We start from the raw sequence: 17,980 nt of genomic DNA, 5'->3' as shown, positions 1-17,980 counted from the left end.
TATTGTTCAGGTTACAAATAAAAAAGTCATGTATATATGTTTTACAATATAATAATCACATTTATTACAAAAATTCTTACACATATGCCACTTACATCGATATAACAGGTATAGAACACTTATGATTATACCTTGACGATCAACAAGATGAAGTTATTAGCGAATTGAATATAAAACACAAATCGACTTCCAATTAGAACTAGAACGATACTGTTACTATTTATATTTTTATTGAAAAATAATATAATTGTTAGAATTAAAAACAAAACTTCTGTCTTTAACTAAAACTTTATTCGTCTACTTTTTTATTGCACTATCAATGTCTATAGCATCACATACCTCTTGCTCAATAGACAAGATAGCCAGATTGGTTAGCCTTAAAGTACTCATTGTTGATCTTAAATAATTTTTGATCAATTTAAATTTTGAAAAACTCCTCTCACAGCTGGCATTGCTTATGGCATTTGTGAAGAATATTCGGAGCATTATTATAATATTGGGCAGAGTATCTTCCAGCTTGGATTTCACAATACATTTTAATAATTCAAGTGGGTCCGCATTAATTAATTTATTTTCGTTGCCTGTGGCAGTAATAAAAGTCCGCAGTTGAAGTCGTTCCAGTTTGAAGTCCTGCTCGTCAATTTCGACAGATGCGTATACATTCATTTAAAGAAAGGGGATTCCCCAGTTTCGTCACAGAATAAGTAATGAAAAATTCCGTGCTCATTTCAATTGGTCCGAATCGTAGGAGGGACAAAAATCTGAAATGAAATGGTTCAAATTTTTACAAGATATTATTATTATTTATTGTGAAATTTTGCTGCCCCCTAAAAGTGCCGCCCGGGGCAGGCCGCCCCTGCCACCCCCACTACGCTACGCCACTGATTAGAGCACACTGACTGGTGGCATTGTGTAGTGGAGTAGCTGCTGGTACTGTGGAGTGGAGAACACTGACCGCTGGCACTGTGGATTAGCTGACTGCTGGCACTGTCAGTAGTCACCACTACCTCAAGTTTAAATACATAGACATATATAGATAGACAGCGCATTCACTGTGTTTCCCAGTAGACACGATACGTCAGCGCATCAGCCTTATTGCGAGTGGCAAAAGTGCCAATTAAACTAATACAGGTAGACGTGGAAACCGGGTTTTCTGATGAAAAAACAATAACATTTAAAACAGTATCGTTTACATACACCAGATTTTGGCGAATCGTTTAAATGCAATTATTTGTATCCATTTATACACTAATAATAGCAATTATTAAATACTAATAATAATTATTATTATTAATCATTCCTCCCATATAAGTAACATTTCGGGGACTGCCTTCTTCTATCTTCAAAACATTACTAGACTTTGTCCTGTTCTTACGCAACACAGTACTGAAGTATTGGTTAATGCCCGAGTCACGTCACGTATAGATTACTGTAATGCTATTCTATCTGGCATCCCACAAAAACTTATCCATCGCTTACAACTTCTTCACAATTCTGCTGCCAGGATAATATCCTGCTGTTGTAAATCCACTGAACATATTACACCTATTCTCTCTCAACTTCACTGGCTCCCTGTTAACTACAGAATACAATACTAAATACCGCTGTTAACATTTAAAGCTTTCCACAACCTCACTGATCTCCTCCAGACTTACACTCCTCTCGCTCACTCAGATCCTGTAATTTGAGAGTATTCAGTCTGGCAATATGGTGCAGCCTTAGTTTGTGGAAGACAGACACAACTAAAGACATGAGCATAAAATGATGGTTTTCAATTTCAAACTGTTTCCTCAATGTGCTCCTTGAGAAAAAACATCATCAAGTTTGAGAAATGTTAACAGCTAACAACAATCTACATTGTTAGTGACTAAATACGTTTAGCCAAAACGTTGTTTGGAGGCTCACTTGAGCACATAAATGCATAGCTTTGCTAGCTTAGCCTGGCTTAGCTAAAGTAAAGATTATAAAACGGGATTTTCTAATGGTCATATATAACCAAAACAATTGTTCAGCCTTACCTATGAAATGTAATCTCCCGGGATCTGGTTTGGAGCGTACAGCGGTTTGTACAATCCCAAGCAGCACATTATTCATTACTTCACTCCACAGCAGTGCCACTCACAATATGGCGGTGATGTTGACGTATGATTTTGCTAGTCATGAGGCGTCGTTATTCTATGTCTATGTTTAAATATGTCACCATGGCAACTTGTTGGCGTGCACACATTACCTCAAGTTTAATTTACAGGTTGTGTTGTTTGGGCGCCACTTACTGACTCTGGGAAGCCGCTGGGTTTGACTCTGGGGCGCTGTGCAAGTGTGCTGTTGGCACGGATTGCGTCTGGCATCCGTGCATATATACAACCTTTGTAAACATTACTAAATGAAGGTTTCATATGGTGGTGTGCGTGTTTGGGCGACGGTTGTATTGTGTCCTGAAGTTTAGTTTACAGGTTGTGTTGTGTTGTTTGGGTGCTACCTACTGAGTCTGGGAAGCCGCTGGGTTTGACTCTGGGGCTCTGAGTCGCAGTGTGCGTGCACTTCAGTGCGTCTGGCCTCTGGCATCCGTGCATATATACAACTTTCGTTTAGTAATATAGATGTTCTGTGTACTTGTGTTTTATGTTTCTGCTGCTGTATGCATTTGCATTTCCCCATGGGATTAACACATTTTATCTAATCTCACTCTCCCATAAAGGCCCTTTTTGCATAACATCTTGGAGATTGTTCAGCCTCACCGCAATTGCAGCTACTGACTTCTATCATTAGTAACCCAGTAGCCTCTCTAGGACAAATGAATTGGGCTCATTTACATTAGGCGTGGAAATACTGGGGTGTGATGAAAACAGAACATTAAATGCACAATCCAGTGTGCAAGGCACAGAAAGTGTTAGGACGATGCAAGGTTCACAAAACTCAAAAACAAGCTTTTATCAGAATACTTGGCCTCAAGTCTCCATGTTAGGCTGAGAACCAAAAGTCACTCTGTCTACAGATTTGAAGCAGGCTTTATTGTAGGCAAGTCGAAGCTGAAAAAAACTCAGAGCGGAGTTATGAAAACCTCTGGTCTACAATAATAAAAACAATGTTCCTTTATAGTTAAGATTTATATGACAGAAATTCAAAAAGGGGAGGCTCAAAAGACTAGATTAAAGGCAAACCAAAAGCAACTAACACGAAGTCCTAGATCCAGTAATCGGAATTTATAAACAAAGCTGAAACAGACAAAAGCACTTACAATTGTCAAAAATTCACAAATCCAGAAAAAAACAGAGCTGAACAACAGAAGTTTACACTCATGCCTAAATGGCAGGCATACTAGAACCTTTAAATGGGCTGGGGGGAGGGTCCCATGACCTTAGGTTTACATAAAAAAGACAAAAGAACAAATAGATATATAAGCAACGGAATACAATTACAAATAAACAAAATGCTGTTGATTAAATATAAATGGAAAGAAAACACAGTAACAGATTTTACAAAATGATATTTAGAAACCAACAAAAGAAATAAATAAAAGAAACTTGAGTCATGAATAAAGCCCTAGCAGTTCCATAACAGCAAGCGGTTTAAATCAACAGAAGCTTCATATATGGCCAGCACATCCTCAAAATGCAGTTCGTGACGGGGGGGTCTACTGCTTTCAGCATTTTTTTTTTTTTTTTTACTTCAGCCCATGAGGCAATTGAGAAAAAAAAAATCTCAGCAAGTACATTTGAAAACCTTCCAGTAGACATACCACTGTGCTCCTCTGCCATGAACTGTTATGTAAAACAAACAGAGCTGGCTGGCGCTTCCAAGGGGAAATCCTGTGATATTCATAAAGAAAGGCTCTCTTTAGGCAAAAAGCTGACTTGACTTCTTTAAAATGACGGTCCTGTTTAGTTCATTCCTTTACTTTATATTGGAGGAGATTTAGGGGTCCCAAATGCATTAGTGGACCTGACGTTTGCACGGTTACAGTTGTACTCAATGCAGACAGTGAAGTGACTGACACACAGCTTGCGTAATCACTGTGTCTTTTGAGCCAGTATACTGGCCTCCCACTGACGCTGCTGGAGATGTACGTAGCGCTCGAAGTTGGCTGACGTGCACACGGGCACTTGAACGTTTGACCCACGCTGATAAAGCATCTGTAATATGTCATGCTTGGCTGCAGTGCAGTGCAGTACAGTACTCTGTGCTTACGTTGACCAAAAACTGACAGACTTCCTTATGCAATTACTGGGAGATGTTATGGTAATCAGTTTGTTTATTTTCTGTGTTTTTTAACAAATCTGTATCTTTATATGTAGTAATTCTGTATTTAGCCAACCCCCAGTTGCGGCCAGAAAATTAGTAAAATCTGTAAATGTACAAAACAAAAATGATTATTTATTGGATTCAAAATGACAAAATTCTATAAATATGTAAAAGAAAAAGTATTATTTAACGGAGTAAAAATCATTAAATGAGAATAAAATATTTACTGTCTTACCGATTGGAGTATTCCCATTAAACTGAGGTCCACTATGCTCGATGTGTATTTATAAGAGACTAAATAAACGATGCATTCGTTTTAACTGACATTCTTATAGATAAAAAAAACTTTTTTTTTAAAAATTACTCATTTAAATAACAGGAAAAATCATGTGAAAAACTAAAGTGGTATGCAATGGGTCACCGAAATACAAACATTGGTGTTATGAATAAATACATTTTTTTTAATAGTTTTTCCTGTGAAAGAAAGTTTACTCAATCAAAAATAATGTAATTTATTGAATTAAATTATTAAAATAAATTATTTAAATAATCCATCCATCCATTTTCCAACCCGCTAAATCCGAACACAGGGTCATGGGGGTCTGCTGGAGCCAATCCCAGCCAACACAGGGCACAAGGCAGGAACCAATCCTGGGCAGGGTGCCAACCCACCGCAGTATTTAAATAATAATTTATTGAAATTAAAAAACACAACTTTCTTGATATTAAAAATCATGAATTTCTTGATATTTTAGTTTATAATTTAAAAACGGAATAAGAATCTGAAAATCTAACACCATCATACATACATATATATATATATATATATATATATATATATATATATATATATATATACAGTATATAGAGGGAGAGAGTAGATTAGTACAATCGGGACTTGCATTTAACCTGAGAATTTGTTCACAGTGCTGCAATCAGTGAAGAGCGCTACACAAGAACAAGTTGTATTATATATTTATATATCATGTTTCTTTTTTCTCTTATGATGGAATTATGCCATATGGGTTCATTTATCATCGAGATCACTGTGTTTGTGGGGTCTGCACATTTTCTCTGTATCTCTCCCAGCGTTGTCTTGTTACTAAATTGGTTCCAAATGAAGGACAGTCTATTTAATCTGTATGGAAGTTAATGACAGTTTGTAGCACTTTAAATGTATGAAGACACTGCAAAGTCACTCATGAACATTGATATACAAATCTTGTAAACACAGAGCACTATGGGAATTGAGATACTTTCATTTCAGTGCATGCCCAGCTTCAATCCCATGTCTCGTCGCTGCTCATGTTGAGTCGGCATGTTCTCTCCGCTTCATCATTGGGCTTTCCTCTCACACATCAAACATGTGAGTCGCGGGTTATTTGGTGATTAAAAATTGGCCTCAAGTAGGTGTTCGCATGAGTGGCATTCAGTCCTAAGTTGTTACCTGCCTTATGTGGAAAGCTGCTGCCAGAATGGGCCGTGGGAACCCTGGATTGAATTATGGTATGTATGTTTTTATCTATTTTGAATATACAGCAATTCAATAATTAGCTTCATTTTATTTTTGAGTATTGGCAAATAGAAATTAACCTCCTTAGCGTTAGACCCGAGTGCCACTTGGGCAACTGTATAGGCATGTCTCATGTAAGCGTTAGACCCGAGAATTACTCGGACTGTAAAAGTGCCAACAGTGTTAGTGCTGCTCAGGAAACAATACAGACGTGTCTTATGTAAACCACAGGCCTGAGTGTTACCCAGGCAAAAATGTAACGATAAGGAGGTTAAGAAAACACCAAGCAGCTCTTGATGAAATATTAAGCACATACCTCAGAATTGAGAACACTGAACTTGGTTTTCTTCTCGCCCATTTTGACTAAGGTGTCTCCACATGTAACAACTATTAGTTTTTTCTAAAAATATTTTAGACCGCAGTGCTTTAGTCATTGACAAAATTGACACTTTGTCTGCTGTACGAGTCTTCCCTATGATCTCCCATAATATATGTATTTCAAAAGACATACAGCTATTTGTGTTCTCCTGGGGCCTCATGTATAAATGGTGTTGCGTACGAACGTTTCTACGCTCAAATTGCGATGTATAAAACCTAAACTTGGCATAAAGTCACACACATTTCCACGGTACCTGATACCCTGGCGTACGCAATTTCTCCGCTGGGTTTTGCAGACTAGCGGCACCCAGTGTCAAAGTAGTGCTACCGTTCCTGTGTGGTCACCCTTTCTTTCTTAGATCCACATTCCTGACGCGGCATTATAAATACACTGAAACTAACTGCATATTGTTTATTAGTGTAATGCATCTGATTGTAATTAACCTGTAGCAATATAATGGTCCAGGGAATAGCCATAGTATTCCAAATACCATAACTGCTTTAGCGTTGTTACTCTCACTGCATCTTCTTCTTCTTTCAGCTGCTCCCGTTAAGGGTTGCCACAGCAGATCATCTTTTTCCATATTACTCTCACTGCACCACTCGGAGTATTTATATCACTGTATCTGAGTGGGGAATCACAGTAGCAGCTAATTGGAAAGAGAATTATTGGTATACAGCATGAAGCAGACGCTGCCTGAGCCACGGCAAAACGTTTCAGAGACTTTCCTGTACGGATTTCGCGGTTTAGAAACAGTTTCATCCCAAGAACTATAAACGCACTCAATCAGTCCATCAAGTGCTCCTTGTAGAACTGTACTTATAAGTACAATTACCTCACTGTAAACTTGCACTACAGTTATAATATTGCACAACCTGCGCCACTTTATAAAGCGCTTATTTACATGATGACGATATCATTTTTAAGATGAAATGCAGCAAAATATGTTGATTATATTATACAGATAAAACTTTAACTTCATTTAAATAATCTATACTGCTAGTAATTAAACATGTGAGGATACAGTGCCACATCGCTAGCTAGTTCGGGGATTGTTCCTGCATTGCGTTGTATTATTGCTGGTGCTGACGCGACACTGGAAGGATAGACGGATAGAATAATTAAACATGTACTACGAAGATATTTCAATGTTCTTTAAAATTTTTGAAGAGTCGGCATTCTAAGCTTACAAATGGCTTAACGTCTATTACAGAGCTGATTGTGTGGCGATTGGGTTTTTGGAGAAAGAAAAGTAAGGACAGGAATTGGAGGTTAGTACGTTTGAAAGAAACAGTACTTCTGTAATAAATTATTTCATCGAAGGTCGCGCATGGCGCAGCAAGCCTCTTGCGTGAGACATTAGCAAGCACTGCTCCACAGTGTTCCCATGTTTAATAACATGCTTTCATTCCTGTCATCATGAAAAAGATATCACGTATACATCTCAATATTTTAATTATTCAGAGAGCTGTAATATCACGAATGTAATGGATTATGTGTCCTGTCAGAGAAAGAGAAAGCCCGTTTAAGAAGCAGGTAGTGATTCACACACAGAGCACATAGAAGATCGAATACAGAACAAAGCATTTAACGTGCCACTTTAGTTACAATGGGATTTGAGAAACTAGTAAATTAAACGATTTTAAGATGAAGTTTATGATGTTCTACTTTAATGGCAAAATAAACTACGTGATTAAAGTGGAAATTTTGAGATTAAAGTTGACATTTCGTGCTTTTTTCCCACTGTGCCTATTTTTTTTGTCTGTACCCTAATAAGCTTTCATATGACACTCAGACGGTGGGCTACGACTCGCCTTTTCACGGCGACTTTGATATGTGACGACTTTTGTATTTCGGGCACTGTGCGACGTTGTGAACTTGAACTTTCCAGTTTCTCCAACACTCTGTCATTCGATCAACTTCCTTTTGTTGATTATACCACTGCTTAAACCAACAAATAGTACGTTTTTCCTTTGCCTCCACTTGGTATTCGCTGAAATTCTTATATTTTCCCCCGTGCTTTTCCCATTGTCTTTTCTCAGAAGGCTATTTATATTGATTTGCATATTCAAAGAGGCGCGTGCACGTGCGTTACTTTTCACGCTGATCGGGATTTATGTAGCGGAAGAACGTGGAAGTTTGCGTACGTACAGATTCCTGCATCTGGATTTTTCTGTGCGTACGCACATTCCCGCTTTTGTGCTTACACCATGTTATAGTGTGAGTTCTACGCATGGCGTTATACATGAGGCCCCTGGTCCTTATTGATTGTAGCGGTTGCTTATTATGATCTGTGAAGTAGAATCATCTATTCTAGACGAGTAGAAGTGTCGGTGAAGTAGTAACAAACAATATCTAAAGTCAGTAAGGTTCTTCTTAATATTGGGAGATGTCAAATATTCAAATATTGGGACTATGCTTAAAGTTTATTGTTAAAACAGTCATTCTGGTCCATTTTCAAATTATAAGACTGTATTATTGTGTTTTTTATTGTATATTTGGTTGACAGTTTTATCCAAGGCACAAGTTGGTTACGTCGCAACTGTCGACTCGTTCTTTTTACGGAGGCCTAGGCAGGCCGAATGAATTACTTGGGGCCATGTAGTAAGCCACATGTGGAAGCTCAACTGGCCACATTGGGGGTTAAAGCTACTGCACCACAATTCCTGGCCATGTCCAATAACCTTTAAATTTAACAAAGACTAATCACATAACCAGAATAATCAAACTGGAAACATCTGTGCTTGTTATCTAAGCTCATCAAATGAAATGTGGACAAACATCACAGACAACAGCAACTTCTGGTATTTGATTATCTGACACTTCACTTAATATAAGAACATTTACTTTCGTTTTGCACATCCCAGTATCCATTTTACTATTTATAAAAAGTACACTCAAAGCTGAGAGCTGCTGAGCTCAAGTTAATTAGACAAGATGTTATGCAGCTCCAGCTGAGTAAGCTCACCGTCACTCAAATGGCTCCATACATTCCTTTGGTCTCAGCAAGAATTAGATAGAGTATGTGCTTGCTGCTTATAATTTAATCCTGCACTCCATACTTTATCAATATTAGAGGCCAGTGTCGCTTTGCTCAAAAAAGTAAGTATATTTCCAAAACAAAAATGATACCAGACTATGTAGAATGGCAGACGGTCTAGAATATGCTGAAGCATTGCAGAGTGACCAGGGCAGAATTTGTGGAGTATTAACTTTAATTAATGTAAAAAATTGTGTGTGTTTAATTTTTTTTGATCATTTATTGAATTTATTAAAAGCATATAACATTCCATACAATCAAGTCAAACTTAACACAAATAAAACCCCACTCATGAAAGAGAGAAGGCCAACAACCAATGTTATCTTTATTATAACCAGCTGTAACCAGCTTGTCATTTATATTCATATCCAGATGACTTAAATATATTAAAAAGAGTAGCAGTTCCAAAACTGATCCCTGAGCGACACCACTTTTGACAGTGCCTAATCACAACATAACTCTTTGCCTGTATCCATCTCCATCCTAATGTGGAGAGCGAACACAGCAATTACATGGATTTGAATGAGACATGCCCTAGGTGTGCTATGTTTTGAGTTCACTTATTGTACATTTAAATCATTTGTTTATCATCAGCATTGTTACTCAGATGATGTCACTGAAAAGCACACTGGCATCAGGGGGATAGGGAAATGCACAGGTTAAAAAAAGCTATGATGGTACAATTTTCCATTTTTTTTTATTCACAAATACAGGTTTAGCTCCTAGGTAGTTCTCCTGCCTCACAGCCCAGGGGCTCGGGTCTCATTTATAAAGCTTACACAAAAAAAGATGCTTTAAGTGTGTGTATGCCACTTTCCATACAAACATCAGGATTTATAAAAGAAAACTTGATGGGGGTAATATGCGTATATTTACAGCAACTTTGACCCATGTGTATGTGACAAATTTCAGAGAAACCAGGAGGTGACAGCACCCTTGATCAAGTGGGGTAATGTAGCCACAATAGCTAAATGACGACTAATGTATATAATAATTCATTTCACTGAGCTGTTATTATAATGTGCGTTGACATGACAAACATATTACACCTCAAAAGTGATTAATTTGAAGCATTATGCTGCATATTTGAACCTGTGGCGTATGGCCGGGACACCTCTACACTGGAAGGAGCATTACCTCCCCCGGAGCACTAGGTGGCAGGGAGCTGGAGTTTGGTGCAGCAGCTGCTACTGAGCCCTTGATTGCAGCACTTTAGGGTGTGGCGTCAGTCAACAAGCACCTGGAGCACTACCTCCTAGCCAGTGAAATTCCAGATCCGCACTGGTGGCCAAAGCACGTCAATCCGAGGGACGATGGTGAGGCGAGTGACTTCAATCTAGGCCCGCTGCTCACTGAAAGACAATGGCTGGAGGAGGCACACCTCTGATGCCGCTGATTAGATGGAGGAGGGGGTGGTGGAGGGCCGGGATTACCTCAACGTAACAGGTAAAAGAGTGGAGGGTGTGTGCTGGGATTCTGCCACTAAAGGGGTAGAGGCAGAGATGGTGAACCTCCACCCTAATCCCAGAGGACACCCGACGGGGCCTGCGCGGGAGGTACACGGCCTCAATGGCTCTCAGCCGGCAAAGATGGATAAGCAAAGCCCGAGTCCACTGAAGTGTTTAAGCTGGTGTCAGCTGCATGCAAGCTGGAGAGGACGCTCCAGCTCGTGCAGTCAATTTTACAGGTACTGAGTTTGCTGAGGCAGACAATCGAGGGACTAGAGAGGACGGCTGCCAAGATAAGACTGACAAACATGGCCGGAGTCAACCTGTGATTCATTTATTCTGAGGCAAAGTAGCTTTGCCAGGCATGATGGTGTGTATGGTGGCTTGGTGGCTGGCTTGTTGGTAAGATAACTGGCTGAACCCACTGTCTTTCATATGGCCTGTACTATTCATGGTATCGGCAAACACATCATTACTATCTATCTATCTATCTATCTATTACCTGTGTCAGGTGATTGTGGCCACCCAGTCAGATGATGGTGCCTTAAACCTTTCCTGGACCCCTAGAGCTCAAAAAAGAGGTGCCTTGAAAACCGCGCAGCGCAGGACTCTCCAGCTGACTTGATGCAGCAGTACAGGTAGATGGCACCGGTACTGTACAGGAAAGAGGGGTGCAGAGCAAAGTTGCCCTGGTAGTACTGCCAGATGTAGGTCAATGAGCACCTGGAGCACCTCTGGGTGCCTTATAAAAGGAGCCAGCAGCCACTACTTTGGGAGCCAGAGTTGGATGGAAGAGGACCAAGCTTGGATGGAGAAGGAAAGTGAAAGAAAAAAAAGTGTTTGGTGCTTGTATTGGAACTGTGCTGCACAGGTGGGAAACGGGGGAAGGCGTTTCCCACAAGAAAAAAATTTAAAAATATAAGCATGTGTTTGCACGTGTGTCCCACATCTGCCAGGCGTGATGGTGTGTATGGTGGGTTGGTGGCTGGTTAGTTGGAAAGGTAAATGCCTGGACCCACAGTTCTTCATATTGCCTGTACTATTCATTGTATCAGCAAACATGTCATTACCTGTGTCAGGTGATTGTGGCCACCCACTTGGATGATGGTGCCTTACACCTTTCCTGGACCCCCGGAGTGCAAACAGAGGTGCTATAATGCTGCACATGATTCTGTTCTCTCGGTTGCAGAGCGCAGCAAGATTCTCTTGAATGGCGTTGGGGTCTCGACGTGTTCCGCTGCATCATGATTGTATATGTATGACGTTGATTACCATGCTCCATACGGTATATGGATGTTTGAGGGCAATGTTGGAGATGCGCTCACATATACATATTTACAAAGGGATTGTGATTTGTAAACAGTAAATTGTGTTGAAATGTATGTATGCCAGGTTTTATAAATCTGACTTTTGTCGTACACATTTCCATGCTCAAAAGCTTTATGAATGAGGCCTCTGGACTTGAATTTTGGCAGAGTTTGTATTTTCTCTCTGTGTTTGTGTGAGTTTTCCTCCCATGTCCCTAAATACATGCATGTCACTTTGGCCCCATGTGAGTGTGGGTGTGTGTGTATGTGATGGGCCCACGTGACCAGGGTTGATGAAGTCAATAAAAGACCCACCTCCACCAACCCTGAATTGAATTAAGTAATGAAACAGGTGCATAAAAATTTACTGTACACTCACAACAAAATGCATGTAGAAAAGACCCTGAAAAAGGTTAACATACAATTAGCAGAATAAAAAATATCTATACGCTCATCAATGAATGGGCAAGAAAACTATTATGTAGATGTAAGACAGCTATTAAACTGAGGAGGTGACTTTCAAACTAAAATGTAAAAGCAAAAGGAAACCATTCTGTCCTCCAAGCCCATTCGGTTAACTAATAGTTAAGTTGTGCGGGTTTCACTGGGGTACTTCATAAAAGTTGTCAAGGTGGTCACTTAAACTGCACGACCTAGTAGTCTGTTCCAGATTTCCACAACTCTTTTTGTATAGAAATTGTTTCTCAGCTTCAGTCATAAATGTACCTTCACTTAATTTCCACCTGTTGTGACCATAGGACACATTCAATAAAATGTTCACAAGAACTCATTTCATTTAATCAATTGAGTGGCAGTGATTTAAGTCACTTAGGACAAGATGCAGAGGACAGAAAGATATGGAAGAAGATGATCCGCTGTGGCAACCCCTAAAGGAAGCAGCCGAAAGAAGAATTAGAAGAAGGATAAGAGCATCTGCTAAGCAAATAAATGTAAATGATTTTAAGGGTGTTACAGACAGAAAGTCAGTGGAGACAGACATTATTCGTCTAAATTCATAGAAGATGAATACATGAAACAAAATCAAGGTTATAACTAGAATGCAAAGATAAAGTTAACAAAGGTGTAGCCATCTATGTATGATGGCTGCCATTAAGTCATGCAGCATGTATACCACAAGCATAACAAAACGGTGTCATAGCAAACATTTCTCCAGAATGGCAGTGACTGTGAAAAACACGGATATTATTTCTCTTTATAAATTCTGCACATTGCTGTGCTCATTCAAAGATGTGACAATCTAAACCTCTAAATCCTTTTCAGAGGTTGCTTCCTGTAGGTCAGCATCACTCCGTTTGCGTTTATAATGAATGGAGCCTTCAAATGACTTCTTCAACACCCCACTTGCCCTCCACGTGTAGTTTATCTGTCTATAAGTTCTGTGTCCATTCGGTTGTTAAACCAGAAAAAAGTTTACGTTTACTGAAATCACATGTCCAGAAATAAGTCTAAAGTTCTTACCTTGTGTTTTTCTAAGAACTCCGGAGTAAGTGTCCACGGTGCATCCCTGACCACCTCATCAACGTATCTGCAGTGCCGGAGGGCTTCGTATCGTTCATCTTCATTCATCACTGTAAAGCCCTTGTATTTGTGGGTCAAGTCATCGCTGCAAACTGAACAAACACACCTCAGATTTACACTTAATACAGAAACGGCTGGCCAGCAGTGCATAATAATGCAAGGCTTCACTCAATCTCAACTGATCCAGTGCATCTTTATTGACATTTTAACATTGTTTGCCTAATTCCAGATCTTAGAATAATCACATGACCCTTGGTGGTTCATCATAAAAAAGTGTTAGATAGACTTAAAATGAATATTCATGTAATGAGTGTAACGATGCAGGTTCACTCCAAGCTCCCCTCTTCCTTCTGGGAGCCCTTGAACCCGACACCGTCGGTAAAGTTACCGATGAGCTCGGCAGTGAGGCACAATAAATGGAGCAAGGGGATGGTGCAAAAAGTGGAAAGTGCTTTTATTAAAACAACAGCAAAACAACAAAGCAGTATCCAAATAAATAAAGTGCAGTGTCTCAAAAGTCATTCAATAAATAATCCATAAAAACAGAAGTGAAATTGTGGAGGTTAAAAAAAAATACACTAGAAAAAAAAACAATCCTTTAAAATGAGGTTAAAACAACGGCTGGAAGCAATACTTTAAAAACACAAAGCCCGGTGTCTTATTTTACCTGGCGGCTCCCCTGCTTCTCCCATCTGGGCCAGCAGCTCACCTTCTTCTTACACGACTGATCTGGAGGCTTCCTGATCCCTGCCTTCGGTCTAGCACTCTCCAGATCGAGACTTGGTTTCCCTAATGACCAGGACCCTCACGCCAGGGAATTCACCACCTAAGCCTCCCGACTCCCGCTGTCTTCCACATCGAGCCATCCGTCATTACCGGTCACTCCAGCTTCCTGATCTCTCAGCTGGAGCGACCGCTTCCTTCTGCCCCACAGAGTGTCAGCCAAACACTCTTCTTGGGGCTCACCTTCAGCTGCCTACAAGCACTCGCTCTTTCTCTTTCCTCACGCACCGGCTTTCTCCTCCGGCTTCCTGCCTTCTTCCTTACTCTCGCAACCTCAGTTTCTTTCTTTTTTTCCCCCTGCTAACCGCCTCACAGTTCTATTTATGACGGGGACGTGGTTCAGCTGTGGCGATTACCAGCTCCCGGGAACAATTACGGATGCGGACGACTCCTCACCTGTGCACTTAAGTGAGAATCGCCCACATCACGAATTCCCCAAGAACCGCTTGGCCACACACCACCACGCCCCCTCGCTAAGCCACGAGTGCATCGATTATTTATTTAAAACTGGCCTTTTTGACGTGAGGTGTGGACCCGCTACACCACAATGAGCTACACATAACATCATAAGTAATATGTGGGCACCTTGATGGTTTGCACTGCTGCTGCCTCACATATCCAGTGTTCAAATCCTGGCCCACGTAACGAGCTCATAAATTCTCCAAGTGTTTATTTGGGTTTTCTTTTAAATTGCCAAGCATTCAGTTTGGATAAATGACAACTGAAAATTGTTCCAGTTTGGGTGAGCGTAATCTCACTGAAATCATACATATATATATATAATTTACTAGCAAAATACCCGCACTTTGCAGCAGAGAAGTAGTGTGTTAAAGAAGTTATGAAAAAGAAAAGGAAACATTTTAAAAATAACGTAACATGATTGTCAATGTAATTGTCGTAGGCTTATTTTAGTATTGAGAGTGAATTTGATGATTGTAAAGAGTTTAATTTATGATTGTAAATGTTGTGTATGAGAAATGCACATTTTTAGGATGCAAGGATCTCTTTGTAAAAGACGTTTGCAGTTCTGCCCTCGGGCTGTAAAATGAACAAGCTGTCTGCTGAGCTTAGTTTTGAGCATGCAACATACAGTTAGCCATGTGAGAAGCAATCTTGTGTCAAGTCCATGGCAAACTTTTTTAGAGTCTGGGCCTGTGACTTATTTATTGTCATAGTAAAGCAGACTGTTACTGGAAATTAGAGGCGTTTGAATTGGAATGGGAGGTCAGAGGGTATGAGAGGGATGCGAGGAATAAATAGTCAGACGTGAAGTGAGGCCAACAATAACAGGCTTGAAGAGGTGAAGTAAAGAAGAAGGGAGCAGTGAGCATGACGAACAGCTGAGGAAAGTAAAGAAGCGAGTGAGGAGGCACATGAGCGCGGAATGTCGTTAATGTATATAGGCAGGGAGCCAACCACGTACTAGGTCTGCAGACAGCGGTCGTGCGGAAAAAGGAAGAGGTACTGGGGCGGCCCTTGTGTGTCTCTGCTGTGAAATAAATCCTCTGTTAACGGAAATAAGGAATGAAAAGGAGAGGTCAGTTCCAAAAGATCCTTACGGCATAATGGTGAGAACCGCCAAAAAGAAGACGTTATTTTCAAAAGATCATTACGGGGCACATCGCGAAATGAAACATACTTAACGTTTCTAAGTACAGTGTAAAGGATGGAAGACGCAAAAATAGTGAGGAGGGGTTTCCCCTATCTATATACACAGTTTAGGGGGTACACCCATTTCCCCCCCTTGGGTGTTGCAATAGGACATGAAACATACCTAACTTTTGTAAGTACGCTGCAAGGAATGAGCATGTGAAAATTCAGCTTCCCACCTATATGGAAAGTGGGAGAATTAGTGATGAGTCAGTGAGGGCTTTGCCTTCTATATGTATAGATACGTCTGGAGACAAACATGAGTGAATCGTGCTTAAAACTGGGTGGGAACAATTAGACGATTCACTGAGTGTCACATCTCTAAACAAATCCAATGCCTCATGAAGGCGGTGCTAAAAGTAGGGGTGGTGATTTTAAACTGCGAAGGTCAGAGGTGGTCTTATTAACCTGGCCCGACAGACAGCAAGCTTCTGTGATAATGAACAGTTGAAAAGTCTCCTAAAAAAACCCTTTTAGACATTTAAATGTATGTCGTGTGTGCAGAGACCACATTGCACGTCTTACAAAATAAACATAACCTGATGCAAGGGACAAACCTTTCTGTAGCATCAGATTATACATTTGAAGACATTAATGGATAAGTGGTAAACGTGAACAGTGGAGCAAACTCTTGTAGCAGCCCTCCACAACCAAAACGAGACCAATATACAGATAGCATTGTTTATAATTCAGGTAATCCCAAAGACAGAATGAGTACACAGCGAGAACAAAATAATGTGTAACCAAAAAGAAAATAGCAAACCCTGTAGCCTGACAGGTCTTAATCCTCGCTATTAAGGTAGACGGCCTGTCCACTTGCCCACCTAAGGTATTACCGTTACTTCCAATAATGCTCTAATTTGACCTTTCTTCCTTTTAGCAGTTGAACCTTTGCTTCAGTTCACCACCTTGCTGTGTACTCAACAGCCTCCTGGCATGGCTCTTCTTTGAACCAACCTTAGCGGTTACCTCCAAGATGAAGGTCCTTGGACCATAATCCAAGTATTTCCTCTGCTGACCTCAAAGGTCTGCACTCCTGAATCTCAGTTAACCATTAAGAGGTCAGTACCCTTATTAACTCCCAGACTGTCCACCCCCCAATAATATTCTGCAGGTGTTCCGCATGTTCCCAGCAGTAACTTCTCGCTGTTTTGTATTTCTGGAGAGCTTTTTTTTGTCCTTCTGCTTGTCCCCAAGACATCTTTTTTATTTCTAAGCACAAAAAGTAACTGCTTTTAGGGCACTCACTAAATCAACATGGCATAGAGCCCCATGGTTTTCTTTAGCACAGGTACAGTATGTGAATCACCAGTAGCTGAATAGCAACTCTTCTCGTTCTTTATGGCACGTCATTGTTTTGTGTCACCCTTTACCCTTCAGTACATATACAGTTCAGGGTAACAGAGTAGTCGGTGCTGCTGCCTCACATCTTCAGCTGATGGAGTACAAATCTTGGCCCAATCACTGACTAAGGAGGGTTTGCATGTTCTTCTCATATTTGTGTGGACCTTCTGGTATAGCAGTTTATGCCCATGGTCCACAGATGTGCATATTTTAAGTTAGTGTATTTTTCCTGTGTCTGATGATGCTGGCATCCATGACCCTCAGCTGGAACAGGCTTGAACAGAAATTGTGCGTTTTATTTACTTTTTTGTTAATCAAGTTCAAGCGTAACACAAAAAAGTTAAAGTAAGCTTTCACATTCAGTGAACATTCTGTAGATTACACGGATAAATGAGCTTTAAATAAACGAGATTTAGTATTCTATTGCTGTAATTATAATACAATGTCTGTGAGTTCAATACTAAAGTATTTTAGGTCACCTCTTTAGCACTCCTAATTAGTTTTCTTCCTTAATTATTAAGTAGAAGTTTTGTAATTACTGATTGGGTGCTCTACTTCACAATAACTTACAGATAACAGATTTCATGACTCTTGGGAGCTATGGGAATCAAATCATCCGCTCAGGAAATGTATAAAAATTAATAGCTGATTACAGTAGATGGACAGATAAGTACTTGCAGACAAGTCTAAGCATAAAAAATATACAAACATTCAAACCCAAACATAACAGCATGA

At 40.1% G+C, this 17,980-nt stretch overlaps 1 protein-coding gene across 2 annotated transcripts in view; it reads right to left on the bottom strand.

The window, feature by feature from the left end:
- Positions 1-17,980, bottom strand: part of pcyt1bb (phosphate cytidylyltransferase 1B, choline b) — a 102,958-nt gene that overhangs the window by 40,080 nt on the left and 44,898 nt on the right. For both annotated transcript variants that reach the window (XM_028799417.2, XM_028799418.2), the window contains exon 4: positions 13,409-13,560. In XM_028799417.2, coding sequence (XP_028655250.1) covers positions 13,409-13,560 — 152 coding nt within the window. The remainder of the gene's footprint in view (positions 1-13,408; positions 13,561-17,980) is intronic.

This window comes from Erpetoichthys calabaricus, chromosome 4 (genome assembly GCF_900747795.2).
Source record: "Erpetoichthys calabaricus chromosome 4, fErpCal1.3, whole genome shotgun sequence".
NCBI classification, from domain to species: Eukaryota; Metazoa; Chordata; class Cladistia; order Polypteriformes; family Polypteridae; genus Erpetoichthys; species Erpetoichthys calabaricus.
This window is presented reverse-complemented; position numbering and strand designations above follow the sequence as displayed.